At 56.1% G+C, this 22,535-nt stretch overlaps 3 protein-coding genes across 5 annotated transcripts in view; 1 reads left to right on the top strand and 2 right to left on the bottom strand.

Annotated features, from left to right (window-relative positions):
- Window positions 1–296: 296 nt before the first annotated feature.
- Window positions 297–22,535, bottom strand: part of ATP6V0B (ATPase H+ transporting V0 subunit b) — a 42,143-nt gene continuing 19,904 nt past the window's right edge. The window contains exons 2-9 of the mRNA XM_057390632.1: window positions 6,518–6,593; window positions 3,485–3,533; window positions 2,918–3,001; window positions 2,399–2,476; window positions 1,735–1,804; window positions 1,343–1,394; window positions 772–962; window positions 297–380 (exon numbers count right to left, since the gene is read on the bottom strand). Coding sequence (XP_057246615.1) covers window positions 357–380; window positions 772–962; window positions 1,343–1,394; window positions 1,735–1,804; window positions 2,399–2,476; window positions 2,918–3,001; window positions 3,485–3,533; window positions 6,518–6,584 — 615 coding nt within the window. The 5' untranslated portion in view covers window positions 6,585–6,593 and the 3' untranslated portion in view covers window positions 297–356. The remainder of the gene's footprint in view (window positions 381–771; window positions 963–1,342; window positions 1,395–1,734; window positions 1,805–2,398; window positions 2,477–2,917; window positions 3,002–3,484; window positions 3,534–6,517; window positions 6,594–22,535) is intronic.
- Window positions 6,878–12,149, top strand: DPH2 (diphthamide biosynthesis 2). The gene is made up of 6 exons (XM_057390630.1): window positions 6,878–7,052; window positions 8,501–8,613; window positions 8,722–8,942; window positions 9,129–9,767; window positions 9,889–10,074; window positions 10,166–12,149. The coding sequence occupies exons 1-6, from the start codon at window positions 6,906–6,908 to the stop codon at window positions 10,294–10,296; spliced, it is 1,437 nt and encodes a 478-aa protein (XP_057246613.1). The 5' UTR covers window positions 6,878–6,905; the 3' UTR covers window positions 10,297–12,149.
- Window positions 11,107–22,535, bottom strand: part of IPO13 (importin 13) — a 31,297-nt gene continuing 19,868 nt past the window's right edge. Inside the window, exons 10-20 of one of the 3 annotated variants that reach the window (XM_057390627.1) lie at window positions 22,211–22,345; window positions 21,840–21,983; window positions 21,358–21,438; window positions 20,631–20,768; window positions 20,462–20,558; window positions 18,589–18,641; window positions 12,510–12,576; window positions 12,282–12,340; window positions 12,060–12,149; window positions 11,767–11,948; window positions 11,107–11,651 (exon numbers count right to left, since the gene is read on the bottom strand). In XM_057390627.1, coding sequence (XP_057246610.1) covers window positions 11,555–11,651; window positions 11,767–11,948; window positions 12,060–12,149; window positions 12,282–12,340; window positions 12,510–12,576; window positions 18,589–18,641; window positions 20,462–20,558; window positions 20,631–20,768; window positions 21,358–21,438; window positions 21,840–21,983; window positions 22,211–22,345 — 1,143 coding nt within the window. In that variant the 3' untranslated portion in view covers window positions 11,107–11,554. Of the gene's footprint in view, window positions 11,655–11,766; window positions 11,949–12,059; window positions 12,150–12,281; window positions 12,341–12,509; window positions 12,577–18,588; window positions 18,642–19,253; window positions 20,368–20,461; window positions 20,559–20,630; window positions 20,769–21,357; window positions 21,439–21,839; window positions 21,984–22,210; window positions 22,346–22,535 lie in introns of those variants that run through there. The other 2 variants (XM_057390626.1, XM_057390629.1) reach the window with 2 other exon arrangements.

Raw genomic sequence — 22,535 nt, forward strand, 5'->3', positions numbered from 1 at the left:
AAGCAGCACTTGCTCTCTGCAAACCTCCCTGGCCTGCAGGGCAGAGAAAGAGCTGCATTCTTGGACGAGAACCATATTTATTTCACTGACACAGAATTGCACTGATGGTCGATTCTACACACCGGGGATGGGCAGCAGCAGGGCCCAATGGGCTGGGCCAGACTGCTGGGGGCAGAATTCACACAGAGAAATTTCTTTCTTCCAAAGGGCCGATTGATCTGCAGGACGGGGCTCTACGCAGTCAGGCTCCTGCTCCCGACGCCAGGAATCTCCCACCCCAATCAAGTATAGAAACATTAAATAAGTATATACAGAACCTCTTGGGGCGGGCTGGAACAGGCTGAGTGCAAGAGGGCTCAGCCCATTTTTACTTTAGATGTCTAGAAAGAAAGAAAAWGAAGAGAGGTTAGGTTGTGGCCCACAAACCCCAGCCCAGCACTCCAGTCCCACCCAAGCACCCCAGGACCATCCAGAAGCYGCAGACAGCTTATCAGTCCCACTGGTAAGCCATAAGCATCACACAAGRGGCACCCAAGGTGACACTCTAGGTGACAGCGGCTCAGAGGGGCCATCAAAAGGCTTCACAATGCTGCGAATAGGCACAGTATGCTGTGAGAAGAGCTGTGCCATCCCAAATCTTGTGAGCAGCCTCCCCATCCCAATGCACAAGATTGTGCTGAAGCCCAGGTGTGTCTCCCTGGGGCTGGARAGCACCCAGAGTGACAGGGACCTTGTGCTCACACAAGCCTGGTGGCCTCAATAAGCAGGTACCTGCAGGATAGCAACGATGACTCCAAACAGCCCTATGGCACTGCCAAAGATTTCCACAATCAGGATCTTAACGAAGAGGCTGGCATTCTGGGCATCAGCCAGGGCAGCCCCGCTGCCCACGATGCCCACACAGACCCCACAGAAGAGATTGCATAAACCCACGGTCAGACCAGCTCCAAACATGGAGAAACCTGTGAGAGAGAAACACTGCAAGAGTAGGAGATAACCCACTTCCACCTGCACCCAGGACATGCTGCAGAAGCTCTGCCTCGAGGTGACAGAAGATCTGGAGCTGCCAAGCCCCAGCACTGYCCTGTTTGGACAGCAGGACCACTCCAGGGTGTGCCTCAGCTTCTGCAGGGCCAGGCCAGCAAGGGACAGCAAGCTGCTGCCACCCAGGGGAGGAGCAGTGTGCTGCTGGGCAGCACAGCCTGTTGGGTGCAGCAGGACCTCGAGAAGGTGCAGAAGAGGCACATGTCCTTCAGACAGCAGGCCATGGGTAGGTCAGAAGGTGGAGGTCAGGATGAGGCAGTGCTCACAGTGACAGCACCAGGGTCCCAGCAGTCCTTACCTGCGTGGTAGTTCCTGGCACCAATCTCTTCTGGGGTGACTCCACTGAAAGGCTGAGAGAAAGCACAGGATCTGGGTTAGTGACAAATCTGTGGTCTCTGGAAAAGGCACCTGTCCCTGATGCAGCATAAGGCAGCCACATTCCAGCCAGAGCTGGTCCCTGACTCCATGTCAGGCTGGCTTTATGGCATCTGCCTTGTGTGTGTTCCTCCCACCCGCTCTTCATCATGGGTGATGATCACTGCACAGACCACCAGCCCAGCAGCTCCCAGAGACACAACAATGTTCCAAATCCCCACAGGGCTACAGCTCCCAACACTGGCCCATGACCAGCTGCCCATCCCCAGCACAGCCCCGAGGCCAGCGCAGGATGCAGTGCAGGTGCTCCCATACCTCGGCCATGTTACTGATGACTATTGCCATGATGATCCCGTAGATGGCCACGGCCTCGCAGAAAATGATGCTGTGGGAGAAAGGCAAAGCCTGAGCACAGTGTCACAGTCAGTCTGACCAGTGTCCCAGGGGAAAGACCCCATCCCAAGGAGCCCCTGCCACTTCACGACCAGCCAGCCAGCAGCCAGACCCCTTCCACAGCCATATGGGAAGGCAGAAAGACAGTCCAGCCTACCCCCTGCTTTCCTCTGAAACCAGGGGAGCTGCAAAACACAAAGGCTGGATGCTGGTTGTGCTGTGGTACCTGAGTAAGCTGCAAGAATCCTGTGGAAAGTATGGAGTAGGGAGCCATGCCCTCCACCAGCCCCTTCTGTTCCTTGTGGAAGGGTTGTGCAAGAACACTTGCCTGGGCAGGATGTGTGATCGMAGGGTGTTTGTTTTGAACACACTGGGCTCATTCACAGTGTGATATCACAGTGACCCTTCCAAGCAGCACTCTGGCTCCTTTAGGGCTCTTTGTTTTGAAAGCAAACAGCATCAGCAGCTCAGCAAGGAACACTCTGCCAGCAGCACCCAGCTAGAGAGCAGACAGAAGCCTCTTCATTGGGGTGTGACCTGCCCCACTCAGGTGCAGCACAAGAATTAACCCCGGGTCTGTGCTTACCTCACCAGATTCTTCGTTTTGATCCGTGGGGCTTTGACTCCACCGCCAATGATACTGGAGCCCGTGATGTAAATCCCCCTGTGGCAGACAAGGGTGGTTGGTGGAAGGTCTGGCACTYGCAGAGCTCTACACAGAAACCAGGATCTTTCAGCTGAGCAGAGAATCAGGCATGCATCTGGGGGACACTGCACACTCAGCCTAACCACTCCTGGGGTACGAGTGGCCCCAAGCTCCACCACACACATCGGCAGAACTGCTGGGATACAAGAGCCACCCAATGGACAGCTGGGCTTAGGTACAGCTTCCAGAGACTTCCCTGTCTTTCCACTACCACTGCTGCCTGTGGGTTGGTCCACCCAGACCCCCCAGCAGCCCAGCAATTCAGCCCCACTGCTGTGGTAACCCACAGCCCTATACATACACACTGTTCCACCCCTGCTCTGCACAGGAATACTGCATTGTATACACAGCTACCAAGGTGGGTCAGCAGGAGCATGCTGAGGAGACAGTCCCACTCACCAGGCAGCTCCCACCACAGACAGGGAGATGGCCAAGCCAATGCCCAGGTTGGACCACATGTAGGGGGAGGTCTCGGTCAGAAACCTGGAGAGGAAGAAGCRTCCTGAGTTAGCACAGAGGCTGAGTCCCCATAGTCAGGCCACACAGACTACCCCAAAACAGTTGCCCCTCCACCAAATTATGCAGCCCAAGGTGGGCTGGGCACCCAAACAATGGGACATGAGAACCTCTCTCTGCCAGCTAGCAACACAGGACCCTCATCCACATGGATCAAGATCTTCCTCCCAAACCCTCACTGTAAAGTGAAAGTCTGGGCTCGGTGACATGGAGGGCAGAGAGCAGCAATAGCTGCACCAGGACCTCATATGGAGTCAGCCACAAACACATGGGCAGCATCCATCACACCTCCTGGGGAGCAGAGGCCCTGCTCAGTGTAGCTCCTGTTCTCCTGCAATGCAGTGACCACTGCCCATCCCTCAAAAGCAAGTGCTGCTCCTGGGGGGCACTGCCAGCACTTCCTGCCTCCTCACACAGCTCTGAGGATGCCCATGTCTACAGGGAACTCACCAGGCCACATCGAAACGGAAGCCCAGGTCAAATATCGTGTAGCAGATCCCTGGAAAGCAAGAACAAGATGGAAACCTCCAGACAGGCAATGCCAGTTCCGCCCCCACCTGCAAAGCCCAGAGGCAGAGGCCCTAGGAGCACACCASAGCATGCAGGAGTGTTGCTGATAAGACTGGCTCAGGCACACAGAGCGGTGGGGCAGGGTGACCCCTCCAAATGTTATGCCCATGATCCCAACACTTCCAGCACAGGTTAAGCAGCCTGGACCTGTGATACCCCATCCCAGACCCCATCCCAGTCTCATCCAGAAGATGATCGTGGTTGCTGTCACACCCATTTTCTATTCCCTGGCCCTGCTGCACACACATGGACCATGCAGAGCTACAGGGTCTCAAGGGCAATCCACAGCCCTGTGCCCCTGCASAGTCTGCACCCACATCACCAATGGCTCAGCTCTGTTGGAGAGCCTCGGCACAGGGGACAGATGTGAGCTCTTCCCTGCCACAGGACAGATGAGGAGCAAGGCTGTGCCCTGACTGACCATCACATGCTGCCACATCACCATCCCATCAGTGTTTGTGCTGCTTCCCAGGAACCCATCTACACCAGAAGCTACAGCTTTCTTCCAACAGCCCCTTTCCAAGGCTGTGGGTTCAAGACACGACTGCTGTCCTCAGCATTTCCTCAAGGGTAATTTCCAGTTAAATTTATACTTCAACACAGGCAGGAGACACCAAACCACTATCTGGAGAAACTCAGAAGGGCCCTTCCTTTCTGAGGAGGGCTTGCCCTGCTGTATGTACCCTGAGTGCTCATCTCCCACTTGGAACCACAGCTGGGAGTCACATCCCTGCACAGCCCAGGCACATGCAGARGTTCTTGCACCAAAACCCTGCCTTGCCCTGAGCTCACAGGCAGGAAACAYGGCTGCACACCAGAAGAGACACTTGCTCTTTGCTGGAAAAGGGAATGGTGACCCAGCCCTAAGGAGCAGATAAGCACASGCATTGTGGCACTGTGTGCTCCATGCCAGACAGAGGGTGAAGGGACAGCTCTACCATATCTGACTGGAAGGAGTGTCTGTGTGACACTGATCCCAGTACRGTTGGGAAAAGAGGAAATGAGAGACTTCTGAAATGCTCGAATGGAGYAAGGAGGTCACTGCACGTGTCCCACTGCTCTCTTCCAGCCCAGAGTCACTGCCTGGAGTAGGGGGTCATGGCACTGTGCCCAGCAGAAATATGGGGCCAGGATCACACCCCCCAGGTTGGAGAAGCCCTTCCCTGCACACAGCCAAGACCTGCAGCACAACTCATCYCACTGGAAGGCCTCAGCACTGCAGTGGAGGGAGACCCTCTTTGCAGGGATGTCCCCATCATTCTCATGTGCTTACCCATCCATGTGCAACTCAGGGCTCAGCACCCCACTCACCAGGGGAGCACACAAGCACCGTCAGACAAGCCAGCAAGCCCCATAATGGGAGGTGGTAAYGCTGGTCACCCTTTCTGCCACAGAATTGGGGTGCCCCCTCCCCTGTAGCAACACACATGAATGAGGAATGGTGCCACCACAGCCAGGGATCACAGAAGAAAGCCACAGCCCAGCCTGCACGCCTGGCAACCTTCAGGGATGATGTCTACAGTGCTGGGCCCAGCCAGTACTGTAGAGATTGTGTTTTGGCTTTGCTGCTTGGCTGGCAGAGCAGCAACTGAACCCAGCCAGCCTCAGCTGCCTCCACTCCCTAGAAGTAGTAAAGAAGAGCTAAAACCAGCTCAGGGCAGATCCTCAGGGCACCTTTCATCTCTTCAAGAGCAGGTGTAACCTTAGATTCATATGCAAAAGAAACAGGGTAAAGGACACTTTCCTGTGAGCTCTGACTTCCAGCCCTGAAGCCACAAGGACAGAAAGGAGACAGGGCAGCAGGACTAGAGGATCAAATCAGGGCTTAGGACAAAGGCAGAAAGCACAAAGAGACACTGCTGTAACTCTGCATGGACTAAGACAATTTCCTGCTCATGACTTCCTCAAAAAGGGGCTGCAACAGGGCAGGGGAAGTGAAGAGCAATTGGACTCAGCTCAGTGAGATTTTCCAACAGTCTCATGCACACAGTGTGCAGTTGCACTGGTGTGAGCCGCATGATTCAGAGAGCCCAGTGAGGCAGCCCTGGGSCCACACTGAGTTCTCCAGGCCCTGGAAACACGAGGGAGTGAGAGACCCTTCACTTCTGACTCATTSTCTCCCCTCACCCAAACACTGAAGCAAGAGCAAAGGTCGCCCCAGTCTCTGCCTGGTTTGTGGTCACTTCACTCTGTGTTAAGAGAAAATAACCAGCAGTCCCAGCACAAAATCTATCTAGGGCATTAAACCTATCCTCGGTGTTGCTGGTCCCAACACCTTCAGCAGCAGAGCATGAGCTGCCATGAGCTGCAACACGGCCACACAGCAGCTCTGCCATCGTCCAAACTTGCACGTTCTCTCAAGCTTGGCAAAGCAAGGAGATCTCTCCAACCTAGAGACATCAACTCACAGTTTGAAGGACCAGCCTCCTCCTGCCTTTACCTCCTCTAATCTGCCAAATCCAAACACGACCCTGACCAGCACCAGCACCTTTCTGCKCTCACACACACACTGAAACAAATCACCTGCTCCAGCTAGACGGGCTCAGAGCGCTGGAAACTGCACTGGGATTTACACGGCACCGCTGGGGGCTCCGAGAGAGCTGCTACAAGCCCCGAGGGTGCTGCCCAGGCTGGGGAGCCCCGCAGCTGCGCTCCCGGTTGTGTCGTAGACCACGGACCAGCCCTAGGGAGCAGCGCAGCACCGGAGGGGACTTGACAACGCCGCACCTCTCCACCCCCGCCCTCCTTTTCCACACCAGAATCCTTCCAGCCCCTCTCCAGCACGGGCAAAGGCACGAACGGCAGCCTCCCCTCGGGCCCCTCCTGCCCCGCGGCTCAGCCCCGCAGCTCAGCCCCGCGACCCCCCACCTCAGCGGCCCGCGGCCCCCCGCCCTCCCCCGTCCCGGCACTGACCGACGCCCAGCAGCGTGGTCCAGAAGGCGAGGCCGAGCCCCGAGTAGAGCAGGGCGAGCCCCGTCATGGCGGCGGCACCGGCGGCGGCAGCGGATCGGGCCGGGTCACCTGACCAGCGCGCGGCACGTGACCGGAACTGCAGCGCCCGAGCGGAAGTGACGCAACACTACCGACGGCACCGCGCCCGCCTATTGGCTGTCTGATTTGACGGTGGCGGGAGAACTACACAGACCATAATGCACCGCAAGCAGCACGCCTTTCCATTGGCTGTCCTTCCCTCTCCACCCCGTTGTGGGCGGGACTTCTGGSCGCGCGGGGCAGGGCCGAGCTCCCATTGGCCAGCGCCGAGCCGCAGACCGGAAGCGGCCGTGGGGTCCCGCGTGCCGCCATGGCCGCGGCTTTCAGCAGCGACGGGGAGGCTGCGCTGCGGCGGGAGCTGCTCCCGGCCGGGGCGGCCGCACCGCAGGGCGACCTCGACGGCTTCTACGAGATGGGCCGGGCCGCCGCCTTCGTACGGGATGGCGGGTTCCGCAAGGTGAGTGGGGCCGAGGGTGGAGCGGGCCGGGGACTGCGCGCCGCCCCCTCTCCCGGTGCCTCACAGAATGGTCAGCACTGGAAGGGMCCTCTGGGGATCATCTAATCCAACCCCCTTGCCAARGYAGGGTYACCAGAGCAGRYTAMACAGCAACACATYCCSGTGCGTWTGGAGTGTTTGCAGCGAGGGAGGCTCCACGGCTTCCCTGGGCAGCTGTTCCWGTGCTCTGCCACCCGAATTCTTCCTCSTGTTGACGTGAAACTTCTTGTGTTTTACTGTATGGCCATTGCTCCTTCCTCTATCCGGTTGCTGGGCACTACTGAAGAGTCCAGCACAGTCCTCTTGGCATCCGCCTTTGAGATATTTATATGCATTAATGAGATCCTGTTGTAGTCCCARGCAGGACAGGGTTAATTTTTGCAGTTGCCRGGCGAGGGCATGGCCAGGACCCAGAGGTTATTCTGTATCACCTGRCAGYATTTTCTGGAAACAGGGACRGGGTCCTTCCGGGTCCCACAGCTGCTCCCCCCAGTCAGGTGTTGCCAGAGCCCTCAWGTATGAATAGTTTGTCTCTTGTACACTGTTACTAATAGTAACTAACAGTAACTAATAGTGTTGCTGTTACTGTTGGTTTTTGTGTTTAATTTGCAGTTTCCAGCAAATKGTTCTGATCTTGACCTGTGATCTTACTCTTTGTGTCTCTGATTCTCGTCTCCATCCTGCTGCAGGATGGGGGAGTGAGCGAGTGGCAGCATGGTTTGGAGAGGCTCAGTGGGAGCCGTAAACTGGGGAGTACCATTACCAAACCACAGCAGATCTCCTCTCAGTCTTCTCTAGACTAAACAGGCCCGACTCCTACAGTCTCTCCTCACAAGAGAGATGCAGAGATGCTCCAGGCCCCTCATCAKTTTTTAGCCTCTGMTRGACYGTCTCCAGTAGYTCCTTGTCTTTCTTACATTGAGGAGCCCAGAACTGCAGACAGTGCTCCTGGTGTGCCTCACCAGATCCAAGTCAAAGGGCAGGATCATCTCTCTCGACCTGCTGGCCACACTCTTCCTGACGCACCCCAGGATGCCACTGGCCGTCCTGGATGTAGGGCCATGCCTGCTCAACTTGTCACCCACCAAGACTCCCAGATCCTTATCTGCAGAACTGTTCCCTAGCAGGTCAGCCCTCAGGCTGTGCTGGTAGTTGGGATTATTTCTCCCCAGGTGCAGTGCCGTACACTTGCCCTTRTTCACCCTCACTGGGTTTCTCTCTGCTTAATTCTCCAGCCTGCCAAGGTCCCGCTGAATGGCACAGCCTTCAGATGTATCAGCCATGTCCCCCAGTTTCATATCATCAGTAAACTTGCTGAGGGTACCTTCTGTCCATCCTATCCCTTTCTATCCCTTCATCTCACCCCCTAGTGCCTCATCCCCCAGTGCCTTACGTCCTGTTCCCCCCAGGTTGCCCTGCAGTTCCCTGATGAGCTCCTGGCAGAYGCCGTGGAGGTGGCAGCGCGGATGGAGGCCGCGACCGGGGCTGAGATGTACGTGTTAGGAGACACCACATATGGCAGGTCGGTGTGGGGCTGTGCAGGGTGTCTGGGGTTCCTCTGCRGGCAGGAATGGGCGGTGCCAGGGGAGGAGGGCAGCAGAGCCCATCTGACTGCGGGTTCTCCTCGCAGCTGCTGCGTGGATGAAGTGGCCGCCGAGCACGTGGGTGCCGAGGCCGTGCTGCACTACGGCCCAGCCTGCCTCAGCCCCTGCAGAAAGCTCCCAGTGCTGCACATTTTYGGGCAGCAGCCCCTGGACATCGGGCGCTGCGCAGAGGCATTCCGGGAGCTCTACCCCGAGCGGCAGAGCCGTGTGGTGGTGCTGAGCGATGTGGTCTATGCCCATGCGATGGGTGAGTGCTCTGGGGCAGGGAGGGGGGCTCTGGTACTGCTCTCAGCTCTGCAGAGCTGCCAGGGTGAGAGCAAGCAGGCATTCCCCAGACACTGGCAGCTTTGATTTATGTCCTGTCCACTCATGTTGCACCTCCTCAGGGTCAGGACCGTGGCCAAGTTTTGTTCTTACTCCTCTCTCCCTCCAGGTGAGCTGGAGCAGCAATTGTGTCCCGAGTACCCCAATATCATCTTCTCCAGGCTGGTGTGTGGAGACCCTCCTGGCCCTGCAGTGCCTGGGGAGGAGCGGAAGTTTGGTCGCCAGTTCTGGGTGGAGACTGCGGGGGGGCTGCAGGACTATGCCATGTTCTACGTGGGAGCTGAGGGCCTTGCCCTCACCAGCTTCATGCTGACCTGGAACCGCTGCCCCTTCAGTTCCTTCAACCCCATCTCCRGCTGCGGCCGCCGCGAGACCCTCAATGTCAACCGGGCGCTGATGCGCCGCCTGTACCTGGTGGAGCGGGCCCGGGACGCCCGTGTGGTGGGCATCCTGGTGGGCACCCTTGGCGTGGCGGGCTACCTGACCCTGCTGCAGCACCTCCGGGAGCTGCTGCACCGGGCCGGCAAGCGCAGCTACACACTGGCCGTGGGCAAGCCCAACCCTGCCAAGCTGGCCAACTTCCTGGAGGTGGACATCTTTGTCCTGGTGGCCTGTGCTCAGAACTCCCTCCTGGACTCCAGTGACTTCTACCGACCTGTTGTGACCCCCTATGAGCTGGAGCTGGCCTGCAACCCAGCCCGTGAGTGGACAGGGAACTACCTCACAGACTTCCGAGACCTGCTGCCAGGTAATAGCTAGAGACAGMTGCACAGCACCCTCCCAGGGCATATTCTGCCCAGCTGCCCTGCCTGTAGGCTGCAGTTGCTCCAGGGTAGATGGGCCAGGCTAACATTACCATTTCCTGGCAGGTGCCTGTGCGCATGTTGAGCTCCCATCAGCTGTTCCCACAGCAGAGGCTGTTCCTGACGTTTCGCTGATCACAGGGAACATGCGTGCTACCCACCTCTGCGATTCCCCAACCTCCCTGTCACCCCCCAGCACCGCCCTGGCCAGCAGGGACCAGACATGGGCACTGGCAGAGATCAGCCCTGCAGGTTTGTCTTGGTTTTGTGGGGCTGAGTCCTGGTGCAGGGGCAGTGCCACCTTCTTGCTCCTGGTAACAATTCCCTTTCTGTCTCCTCCCAGCCTCCTTCCTGGAGTCYCGCAGCTGGCGGGGCCTGGAGCAGCAGCTGGGACAGACCCCGGTCTCCAAGGCTGTGCAGGGCCGACGAGGGATTGCCATTGCCTATGAGGACGAAGGGTGTGAGCAACCCTGATAGAGCAGCATCAGCACCCAACCAGGAGTGGGGCCCTGTGGGGGCCCAGGCATTGCCTCCCACTGCGTGTGGGACCTGCTGCCAGCTGGGCCCTTGCTGCATGGAGCCCTGGGTCAGTAGTACTGCAGTGGGAGAGCAGGAGTGGCACGTGTGTTCTGGAATGCTCATGGCCAGGGCAGCAGCGGGGCCAGGAGAGAGAGGCACTTGGCCCAGATCCAGCCTCTGACAGCTCCTCCGTCCAGGGCAGCTTTGTCCCTATGTGGAAAGGTCACATCTCTGCMAGAGCTGACAGTGCTGGGACTTGAGGCTTTTGTGAACTACTGCTGCTAACTAATGCTGAAGAGGACTTGTGAGGGAAGTGGTTTTTGGAATAAAACATGGGCTGAGGACGGCAGATGGGTGATAYGACCAGAGTGAAAAACAAATCATGRTGCCCACTTGAGGAGCAAAGCCCCRTGTGTCAGCTAAAACCAGCCTGAGAGAACAGAAAACSAGAGCTGGGACCTCCAGCAATGAAAGTCCAGGCTGGACTGGGACACTAAGGCAAGGGCAGGGGGGCTCCAAGCATGAGCAAGCCCCTCATCCTCTCTGATAAATGGGAATGGGGTGCACACATTTGTGTGCAGGAAAGGACCCCATGTTTGGCAGCAGTGGARTCTGGCCCCTTTCATGTGAGACTGAGCAAGCAGGATGGGCTGGTTTTTGCCATCCAAAAGCCAGGGAGACATTGAGGCATCCCAACCTTGATTTAACCCCCTAGAGGCAAGAGGCAGGCAGAGTCTGGGCACTGCAGTAACGACAGCCACAACATAGAAATATTCTTAATATAATTAGGTGCAGGGCCTCCCCCCTCCCAACCACACGTACAAACGAGCAGGGGGCAAGTCCCCCCGCCCAGCCAGCCACTGCTGCAGGCAAGGGGCAGCCTCCCCGCTGCGGGGCACGGGCACCCACAGGGAAGGGCTGGGGAGGGGCTGGTAGCCCGAGGATGGGGCAGTCTTGCCCAGGCTTCCCCTGCCCCGCCACCACCTCCTGCAGCCAGCACTCCTGTCCCCTGCGAGGAGGGAGCATGCTGGGGGAAACAAAGATGCTGACACCGAGAGCAGCCACCAAATCTAGCTGAGGAGCGTCCCAAGTGGGTTAATTCTAGGTGGAGGGTTATTCTATGAGCTGTACTGCAGCAGGGCAGGGAGGATGGGGGGGCTTTTCCTTGGGAAGAGCTGGTCCAGGCAAATCGTCCGTGGTCCTGGCCAGGTGCTCAGTAGTCTGCTGTGTATTCTGTACCATGCAGCCCTCGGCACAACAAAGTGAACTCCTTCACCATCTCCTTCACTCGCCTCTTGTTCACACGCTCTCTGCTAAGACAGAGGGAGGGGACAAACATGAAGGAGGAGGACTGCACTGGGCCATGCAGGGGCGTCATTTCCACYACATGTGGGGCACGGCTGCCAGGGCAAGTGGCACACGAACCTGAGGATCTGCTGGCTGAAGTTTTCCTTCTGCTCCGGAGTGACTCGGGCTGAGGGGAAACCATCCTGCTGCATGGCCTCCTTGATCCAGATGCTCAGAAGGCTGAAGCAGTGCTTGTTCAAGGCAAAGAGGATTTCTGCAAAGTGATCCATGAGGCTGCGGGAAGCCTGGCCACCGATGCCCTGCCACAGAGCAAACAACATGCTGAGCCCACACTGTCACTCTCCCTGCTCCCACCCTGGCTCAGGATCAGAGCCCAGTGCTGCCTGGGGAACCACGGTCCAGTCTCTCACCTCCAGCACTGCCTGCAGCARTGCTTTGCCGTTCTCATGCACGACCTGTCCCACCGGAGCAATCTCTCCACAGCGGGGCAGCAGCTCCGTCTGCAACACAGAGTCCARGCCCATTCATTGTCAGTGCAGGCTCTACCCTGCAGCACCTGTGCCCAACCTCAGCCCCACTCCTGCCTTCCCAGCCAACTCTCAGAGAGGACTGCAYGATGGCATCATACTCACAAAAAAGCCACAGGATGCTTTGACTGTTGGGGCTTCAGGAAACTTGAGTGAAAGGACACCTGCAGGCAAAAATCACTCAGGTTAGCAGCCAGAAAACCCCCTCACYATCCCAAATCAGCCCTGTGGTCCCCAGCCCATGGCTGTTTTGCCAAATAGCTCCAACAGGAGGAGCAGGCTGGCATCTCCTCAGATTGATTTGGAGCACATGCCCATGCCCATGGTACTCACCACACTGAAACACTGCTTTGACGTCCAGGTTGCTACACAAGAAGAGGTCTGGCTTCCTTTTCAGAGCCTGCAAGGCACACAGACAGGCAGCATGAACCCAGCGCTGCAGAGATAGCCAGGAAGCCTCCAAGGAACCCGGTGCCCCAGACAGCCTCTGCCTGGACACACACTTACCTGGGCACACCCACAGCAAATGGCAGATTCACACAGTACAGCAGGAAACCATCACTTTACCCCTCCCCAAGAATATAATTCAAACAGCCAGGCAGTTTGCTATACCCAGGATCTGCTGACCCCAGGATMTGAGGATAGGTGCCACAGTGGTGTGCAAACACTGACACAGAGGGCTCCTGTCCCATCAGAGCAGATCAGGCAGTGGCACCACTCCCAGGACAAGGGCAGCCACCTGTGTGTTTGGCTCCTCTCTTGAAGATGCTGGCATCCCTGGGGTCACAGCAACTGGTTCAAGCAGAAGCCCCTGACTGTACCAGATGACAATGAGATGCCAACATTTCTTGGCAGCTCCTGAACAGCAGGTCTTGAGATCAAGAAAGCTTGTTGTTTTTTTTTAATACCGCACAGTGATTCCACCAGCCTCTGCGGGGGTCAGGCACTGCTGCTGGAGACAYCTTGAGCTGTGGCACCTTGTGCAGTGACTTGGTCCCCCTGGTGCTYGCACTGAGCAGTTACTGGGTTGAAATGTTTCAGCCTTCAACCTTSTACTCCCTGGGAAGGGTTTCTGACCTGCCTCACTGAGCCCTCTATATTAGGCAGCCACATCATGTCCTGACCACCACATCCACTGCTGCAGAAAAGCACTGGGAACTGCCGCCATGCCTCCTGCCCTGCTGTCACTGCAACACCAGGGACAGCAGCCACAGCACGGGAGCGGCCCTGCTCTGTGCCCAGAGCTGAGAGAGCAGTATACCAGGGCAGGCAGCCCTCGGGCTAAGCTGTGTGTGGGGCCACTGCTGCCCTCTGAGCCTCCTCCCAGGGGTAAAAGCAGGGACAGACAGCTTTCAACCAACAGCACCCAGGATGCACGTCATGTGCCCCTGTGGTCTCCACTTGGAGCCATACAGACTTATTTCCCACCCCTTCTTCTCCAGGGAAAGTCCAGAGCCATCTGCCCAGTGCAGATGAGGGAAACCAAGAAGTTGAGGAGCATGTTTCAGAGTTATTCTGTCTCCTTTCTGACCTTTTCTATYGCACACTGCAAAAGAGGATTCAGGTTTGGGGACCAAAGGCATCGCTGTACCAGCTGGAGATGGCACAATTGCAGGGACCTGCTCCATGCTGGATTCAAGTKGAGARCTTCATGGGGCAATCAGGGGCTATGTTATACCTGTGTGTGTATATACAGGCTGTGCACCATCCCTCCCGAAATGCTGCCACCAACATCAGAAGGTGACCTGCTGGCTGGGCAATGGTTTAGCAACACATCCACTCATGAAGCTGCTGCTGTCCAGCTGGCCCCATACAGGACAAATGCTTGCAGGAGATGTTGTAGTTTAGTGCTGGGAGACTACCCCTGCTGGGGCCCTACTGTGAGCTCCAGAGCAGGGACCACGAGCCTCTCCCCCAGCAGCATGTTGCTCAAGAGCAGCTGGCTCCTGTGATACCACCCTGCTGCAAGTTCCTCCACCCTGTCCATCCATGAGGCTGGTTTTAACCCAAGTCCTGCATGCTACCAGTGTTCCATTTGGCACAAGTCTTCCATTGAGCCCAGGTTCCCACCTACCTGCAGGGTGCTTCTCCCAGCCAAACCAGACCTTCTGCAGGCAGASCCCCCCAAGCTCTCCTGCAGATTCACTGCAGCATCTGCTCCTCACTCCGTCAGTGCCATGGGGAAGAGCATGCCAGTAYTGGGAGGGCTCCTTCCCACAGGACACCTTGCACAGAGTGCAGGACCAATGCAGACCTTGGTACAGATGCACATGGCTAATGTTAAAGAGATGCTTTTCATCCCCACAAAATGGGGTCCTGTGGAGTCTCTCTGATAAGAAAGCACTGCCAGGTAGCTCCAGYTCCAAGTCCAGGACCTCTTACTGCCAGCCCATTTTCTCTGTCTCCTGCCAGAGCACCTCTGCTCCCTGTTCTGGGATGGGCACAGGTCTTTACACACTTTCAGATGTTCCCCCCATGCTCTCTGCATGAGCAGCCACTGCTGAAATAGGCACTCACTCTCCAAGAACTGCCCTGGAGGACAGCATAGAAGGAATGTTGGGTTCTTCTCCACAGCAGCTGGGAGATCACCAGAGAGGTCTTCAGAGCARGCTCTTCTGTGCCCATTTCTTCGTATGCAGACAGGCATGGAAGGGACACCCACTCCAGCAGACAGGGCAGTGGGGACTGCRCTGCCAGTTCCTGCAGCTCCCCAGGAACACACAGCCTTTGTGYCCAGTACCCCACCTCTTCCCAGACCCCACATCTGGCAGAGCACAGCCTCTTCCTATGAAAAGGGCACATGAAGTTGGCCAGGCAGGAGCAGTGAGCCTCAGCAAGGGGATGCTGAACATACGTCCTCCACGGGGCTCTCTACATCCTAGGTGGAACAGGTGTGTGGAGAGCTCAAGCACTGCTGCATGCAGCCTGGACCAGCACAACATGGGAGGGAGGTGGGGGATGAGGMTGGCTGTGCTTGGCCAGGCACGGTCGTGCCATCACAGAAGGTCAATCCTGCATCTTCTGCTTGGTGAGGCCCCGCTGACCCAGACTGCCCCAGGGATCTGTCAGGGCAAGTCACTGAAGCTTCCAAGGTCTGTGCAAGTGAGAAGCCCTGCTGGGGTGGGATGGATGAGGTGGAAAGACAGGCTGGAGAGCCTCAAAATCCCAACTGCAGGCAGAAGCACAYACGTAAGTGATACCCACTGGTTCCYAAACTTCAGAACCTGCCTGGTTTTACCAACACAGACTTGGGTGCAAGCCCCAGTCACCATGGCCATGTGGTCCTGGGCAGGGGTGCTCCGGGTGCAAGGGTAGAACTGAGCCCCACAACTCTCCATGGGGATGTTCACCTTGGGCACTGCAGCAGTGATGCTCTGCACCAGTCCCAGCACACAGCAGAGGCAGGAGGGAGCAGCTGAGAACCATCTCATCACAAAGGATGCTGGCACTGCTCCACGCAGCAGACCAGTTATTTTATCCTTCGYTTCAAGTAGTATGATAACTTCATCATTTGGTTTAAGCCAGCAGGCTCCCCTGATTAGCCAGCCACTGTAAAGAGTGGACTGCCAATTAACATTGTGGCAAAAGGATCAACTGCAACTGGGCAGTTCCACAAGCTGCAACCAAGCTCAAAGAAAGATAAAGCCAGCAGAATCCTGTGACACGGAGACGGCTCCCTGTGGCTGGTGACAGAGAGCTGATAYGCAGCTATCATGAGCTTCTCCTGAGTTACCAGAAGGCAGAACAGCACTTGCTGGCAGAGAGGACAAAAACACTGCCTGCAAGGAGAAACCAGACAAACTTCMAACAGGGAAGGTGGGAGTTCCACCACGGTGATCAACCACAAAAACAGATGGTCAGGGAAGTGGGAAAGTCTCCACCTTGACACGCTCTTGGATCCAAAATTGCTGCTGCTCCGGAAGATGCACTAGTTTGCCAAGTGGTCTGCAGGCAGAGCAGGCTGGGTGAAAACACAGCTCTTGCCACACAAAAATCTGGTCTGAAGAGATCTGCAATTCCGACTTTAACTGTCTGATCTACAAATCCTCAACAGCATCACTGCAGAGTCCTCTGGAAGAGGAAAGGCTGAATCCATCACTGCCATCAGACAGCTCTCAAAGTCCTGAGAGCAAGGAATCAATCAGGGATGCCAAGGCCAATTCCYGATGGGTTTTAAAGCTAGATCATCACTAGATCATCACTCTGTGAGAATGRTCAGGCCAAGGAAGAGGAAATCTTGAGTTCTATGTGAAGAGAGAGGACAGGGATGAGGGGTCTCCAAGGGGTTTCAGCGATAAAAAGCCCAGGAAAACAACACATCTTGACTGAGTGGTGTCAGGCTGCCAGCACAGTGTCAGATGTCTCTCAGTGATCCAAGATGGAGAAGCCATGGAGGTAGGACCCTCTGAGCTGCTCCTGCAGCCTCTGAAGAACGTCTGGAGATGCACACACAGGAGACAGGGCCAGCTGCCAACACAATCCCCAGCACTGCCTGCAGATCCTGCCCACAGGAGCCATGTGTAACAGCTTCCCAGCACCCAAAATGGGCGGTGTTTGGTCTCACAGTACACCCCACAGAAGTGCAGCATGGTTGCACTTTTCTCTCCCAGAAAACACAAATATTCTGTGTCCAGACACAGAGGAGGGCCSCAAGCCAGAGAGAAATTCAGTATTTTCCAAAGAAACAACAAGTATCACTGGGATAGCCTTTCAAAGTCACCTAATGCCTTTACACCCCAGCAGGATCACCACTGCCTACTCTCCAAGACCCATGGGCTTGTTGAGTCCTTTCAAGAACTCCATGCAACAACAGCTCCCCACGTGATCTTCCAGTGCTTCCCYGCCCTCTTAGGAAGATTTGCCACTGCCAGACCTGTATCCTTTACCATGATTTCCTCCTGWTACTGATTGTCCCATGTAAGGAGAACAGAAAAGGGTTTTTTACCTACAACTGGCACATTACCTTTTACATATTCCAAGACTCAAGCAGCTCTTCAAGCTCCCATCAGCTTTTCCTCCCCACAATGTGTACAAGATGRCCATCTTCCCAGATGCTTTTCTGTGTGGTCTCTGGTATAAATCTACAGAAATGTGCCCCAAACTAGGCACTAGGCTCRAATGGAGGTCCTGCTAGCAATGAGGACACCACCAAGAACCTCATGCAGAGACCCCATTTATCAACCTCCCATCATGTTCATGATCCTTGTTAAACGGTCACAGCTWCCAAAACCAAAATCAGAGCAGAAGTCTGATAGCTTTGTTTATGTTATGTCTTCCAAGATGAAAAGCAGGGAAGAAAAGGCTGCARTATGGCTCTGAGATACAATGGGTCTCAGCAGGATCTGGGTATTGAGAACTGTAAGGAGAAGACCCTTCCTGGGGGAGGTGAGGTGCAGCCTCCTTGCCCATTCCAACCCTCAAGACCCATGGGAGGATCAGAGGGGTCTGCACGTGCCAGGCACTCTCCCAGGGCTGTCAGCAAGGGCAAGATGACCACAGCYTGGGGAGGAGCCTGGGTGAGTGCTCCTGCACAGCCACTGGTCCAGCATGCGWGGTCAGAGGTCTCACCATTACAGAAAAACAGCAGGAAGCAACTCTGACGGGCCCCTCCTCACCACAGAGCCACCCTGTGGGYAGGTGGGCAGGGAACGTGTCCCTGACAGGGCCACTGAGTGCACCAGAGACATCAGGGCCTCTCCCTTAAGGGCCACGGGGGGCTGAGGAGCACACTGGGCAGGTGTATATACACACACAGCATAGCACTGGCCCTGCCTGCCCACCGCCAGCAGTGACACAAGTGCCAGCCCCCTGTGCCAGCCCGCGGCCCTGCCACACCAACACAAACTGTCCCCATGTGCCACCAAGACAGCAGCTCCCACACAGGAACTRCCACCACCAGAGAGGCTGCTGGGACAGCAGGCAATGTGGCACCTGCCACATCCAGATGCCATCACAAGCAGTTTGTTCAGAGCCAAACCCTGGCAGCTGCCTGCTCCTGAGGGCAGGGGCTTCCTCCCACTGGCCCCGGGCAAAGCAGCCTGTCCCCACTCCAGAGGATCCATCAGAGGGGCAGGTAAATATGGGTTGGAAAACATCCACTTAATGTTCTAATTGTCTGTCACCCAAGGGTGACTGCAGCARCAGCACCAAGCGCCCCACGCCAGCTTCAGCACAGCGAGGGGGTGGGAGCTGGAGCTGCCCTGCAGAGGAGGGCACTGCCCTGGGGATGGTGTGAACCCAGAACTAAAGGAGAATGTTTTGTTTTCAACTTCCACGGAAACAGATGGAGAAACTCGATATTCAACTAAAAGGAAAAAAAAGTTGTCAACAGAAAGCTAAAAATAGGTTTAAATTGAATTAAAAAGAGAAAGAGAGAGAACAGAAAGTGAATGAATAAGAAACTAAAACACACCTGTGCCAGGAGTTGCATAAATGAATCAACAATATCAGGATGATCCCTGGGCCCTAAAATATAATAAAGATGTAACTTAAGAGAAAAATCATACAAACAGCAACTCAACATCATATAGTTATGTGATACAGAAAGAATTTACAAGTGAAAACAGGAGTGTAAGGGAGGAGGGGTGTGTGGGGAAGGGGATGGGCAACATGAGCAGCTTGAAGCAAGTTAAAGAAACAAAACATACAAAAAATCATGAAACTTGGAGAACCCAAGAACAGAAAGAAACTGCAAAGGAAAGGGTCTAAAGCCCCAGGGTCTCCAGCTAGCAGCTGGGTGCTGCAGAGCCAAGGAGGAGATCTTCTGTCCTTGGGGAGGAAGAGAAGGAGGAGCAGGGGCTAGCTGGGCACCATCTCCACAAGGAGAATTATAGCTTTTGCACTGTGGGGACTGAGCGGGTGTCTTCAGAGCACTGTTTGGTCCTGGAAGGTAACTGCAAGTGAAYGACAACACCTCAGCAAATGCTTGACAGGCCTGGCTGGGCTCAGGCGTGCACATGCTTGTCACCAGCATCAGCTGCTCAGGAGACCCTGGCGCAGACACCCTCCCACCCCATTCCCAGATGGTCTCCAGGATGGTGAGTCCAGGACCCTCCTGGAGGTCTCCTCCAGCATCCTCCTGGCAGAGAGCAGCTCAGTGCCCAGAGGTCTCTGTGTCAGCACCACTCACCCTACCTTGGCATCTGACTGTGCACGTTCGCGTCCTGGCCCTTGTAGGATCAGGCTTCCCCCCTTCTCCTGCCRCCCGTGGGCTCAGCAGAAGGGGCTCACCCTGCTCAGAGCTGGCCCCCCACCCAAGGGGACAGTCCCGGGCACGTACCGAGCTCAACAGCCGCTTGCCTGAGCAAAGCTCACATCCAGGTGTTGGCACAGCTCGGGCTCTGTCCCCTCCCCTTTCCTCCTGCAGACGTGCCTGCTGCTGCCCAGAGGCATGGCCACCTCCCCAGCACCGAGGCAAAAGGGTTCCAGCACAGACACATCCACACGCCACTGGCACGAGGCGGGACCTGATACCCGAGTAAGGCTGTCACTGACCCCAGTGACACCTCAGCACAGTGGGATTTGCTCAGACCGTGGCGTGATGATAAGCAGGGCTCCTCATGTCTCCCCCCACCTCTAGAGAGCTCTGAGCCTTGAAGTGGGGGACAGCATCACTGTACTTGACACCCAGCTCTGAGCAAAGGATAAAACCCCTTGGGGGTCGCACATGGTGATGCTGAAGGACCAGAGCCAGCAGCTCCAACGTACGTTTGTCCCTGTCACAGGGCAAGTCACCAAGATGCTGAGGGGAGCCATGGTRTAAAGGAGCCTGTTCTAACCCCATTTGCTTTTGGTAGGGTGGTAGTGGGCTAAAGAGGGGCCACTGCCCTGCAAGGAGAACAGTAGCATCTTCAGCATCACAGCACGGACTCGGTGGCCACCAGCGACGCTGAAAAAGTAATTTTCCAGATGTTCACACACACATCCTCCCGCTCACAGAAGGGCTTGATTTGTACAAGCAGCGCTGGCTCCTGGAGAAGCCCCAGGATCCCCTTGTGGGCAGRGCCTCCTTGCCCAGCTGGACTGCAGCTCCAGCTTGACCCTTGCAGCATGGGATACCCAGCTGGGCTGTTTTAACAGTACAGAGGCCCAGAGCACCCAGGGGTTTCCTACTTCTATTTCCTGCAGGGAAGGTACCCACCTTCCAGGGGTTGGGATGAATCCAAGAAAGAGATGGCCCCAATTAGCTTAGCTAGGAGTGAAAACAGCCACTGCTGGTAAGACGCCTCCAGACTCCATGCATGCAAAAGCCTGACAACAGCCCCAGYGCGAAGAATCCTACGTACCTTGCTGGAACAGGGTCAGTGTGACTGAGGTAACGAGCAAGAAGAGGGCCTTGATGGGAGGGAAGTGGGCAGGCTCATGGGCAAAGATGTGAACCAGCTGCAAGAGAGAGAGGGATTGAAGCTTCTGCTGGCCCTGCACATCCCCAGCCTCCCAAGCACAGTTCCATACCTGCCGGGTGAGTTCAATGGCAGAGACCTGGGGTATGGTGCTGTACATCTGCCCCAGCATCTCACACAGCTGAGGCACCATGGGGGCAAAATCATCCAGTAGAGTCTTCACAGACTTCTCAAATATGGCACAGACAGACTACGGGAAAAGAGGGACTGCATGAGCAATGGGCATCAGGAGACCTCTCCTGGGGGTCAGGGCTTGATGGATGTGTCCCAGGGGAGGGAGGAGCTGGCAATGGGGACAGGGACCAGCCAGGCAGAGGGCTCAGACCTGCTCAGGTACTGGTGGCCTGCCCTGTGGCACAGGATGCTCCCAGAGACCAGGAAATACCCTTTCCCACACAGCAGGAAGGCTCCTCAAGAGCCAGGGATAAGTGTCTGGTGRGATGTTGCACATGGGCATTACTGGCCTGAGCAAACTGGACACACACCAGATTATACAGGTCCAGGTCAGATCAGAGCTATTCTCTTAGGGAACACAGGTTGGCTAGATCCCATCTCCTGCTCATGGGCCTCCATCGCTGGAGAGAAGCAGAGCTGATGGAGGCACACAACAGACAAGAATGGCTCAATGCTGCTGGTGACAGCAAGCAGCACTGGTTCAGATAACCCAGCAAGACATCCCTCTCACAGGCCATCACCCAGAGTCTGTCCTTTGCTGTCCCCAGCTCAGGTCAGCAAGGACAGGCAGAGCTGCACGCAGTATACAGGTGAAGCCTTGTTACCTCCACCACCTGGGCATCATTCAGCCACTTGCTGAGAACCTTCTGTATGAGCTGGAAGACTTGCTGCAGAACCACCACCACCTGTAAGGAACAAGAGACACTGAAGAGAATTTTCTTCCATGGCATTGGGAAGGGGAAATTCAAGACTAAGCATGGCCTGGACTCAAACCTTCAGGCACCACCTCCCCTGTCCAAAGCTGGACAGYTTTTTTCTGAAGCAGCCTGGCACAGCTCACAGTTGGCAGGCAACACCCAGGCCATCCTCTAGAGCAGTACCTAGCCAAGAGGCATCCAAGAGGCAAGCCACCTCTGTCCACCTCAGGAGTGGTGGGATGAGCTGAAGGAGCTATTTTAGCTGGAATGCAAGAGCACTATCCTCTTGCTGGCACATGCTGCATTCCCCATTAACCCCCTCTCTGGCAAAGACTAGCGAGGCTTTGGCCAGGCTGTGGCAGAGAMCATGGAGCTGTCACTCTACTCACTGGGTTGGGTCCTTGCTGCACTGGCAGTTTTTTGACCTCGGTGCTCTCATGGTCGTCATCRTGGTGGCTGATGTCCAGGGTGGTGAACAGGTTGGAAAGCAGGCCCAGGATATGGATGATGGCCAGCCTGTTGGAGGGATTGGGCTGCCAGGGAAAATAAAGCCAAAGTATGACACAGACCACACTACCCAATCATAGTCATGTCTWTGGGATGCTGAGGAACCAGAACTGCAGAGGCAAAGTGCCAGAGAGGGGTTCCCTCCAATTTCCCATGAGCCCATGTTTACGAGTGCTGCTTCAGCACAGCAGCCCCAGGGCTACAGCCAGCAGGAGAAACCACTTGTGCATGGAGGCAGCATGCAGGCACTCACCGTTTCATCAGCCAGCTTTTCCAGCTGCTGGATGTAGGGGGTGATCAGGGAGTGCAGGTTCTTCAGGATCTCCTCCACTTGCAGTGCAGAAAGCAGGAAACCAAGAGCCTGCATCAGCCACATGCACTGGCTCGTCTGGGACAGAGAAGACACAACAGGACAGTCACTGTCCAGCTGGCAGCTCGTGCTCTGACAGCTGCCAGGGTCCCAGCTGGGCRTGCTGCAGCTCCTGAGCTGCTCTGTCTGGATCCCTCTAGGTGCATTTCACCGTGGGACAGGGGAACAGCTCTCTAAAAGCTTATGTTCCCAGGGAACGGGAGCTTGG

This window comes from Malurus melanocephalus, unplaced genomic scaffold (assembly GCF_030028575.1).
Source record: "Malurus melanocephalus ecotype Western Australia unplaced genomic scaffold, MMel_1.1 scaffold_28, whole genome shotgun sequence".
Lineage (NCBI taxonomy): Eukaryota > Metazoa > Chordata > Aves > Passeriformes > Maluridae > Malurus > Malurus melanocephalus.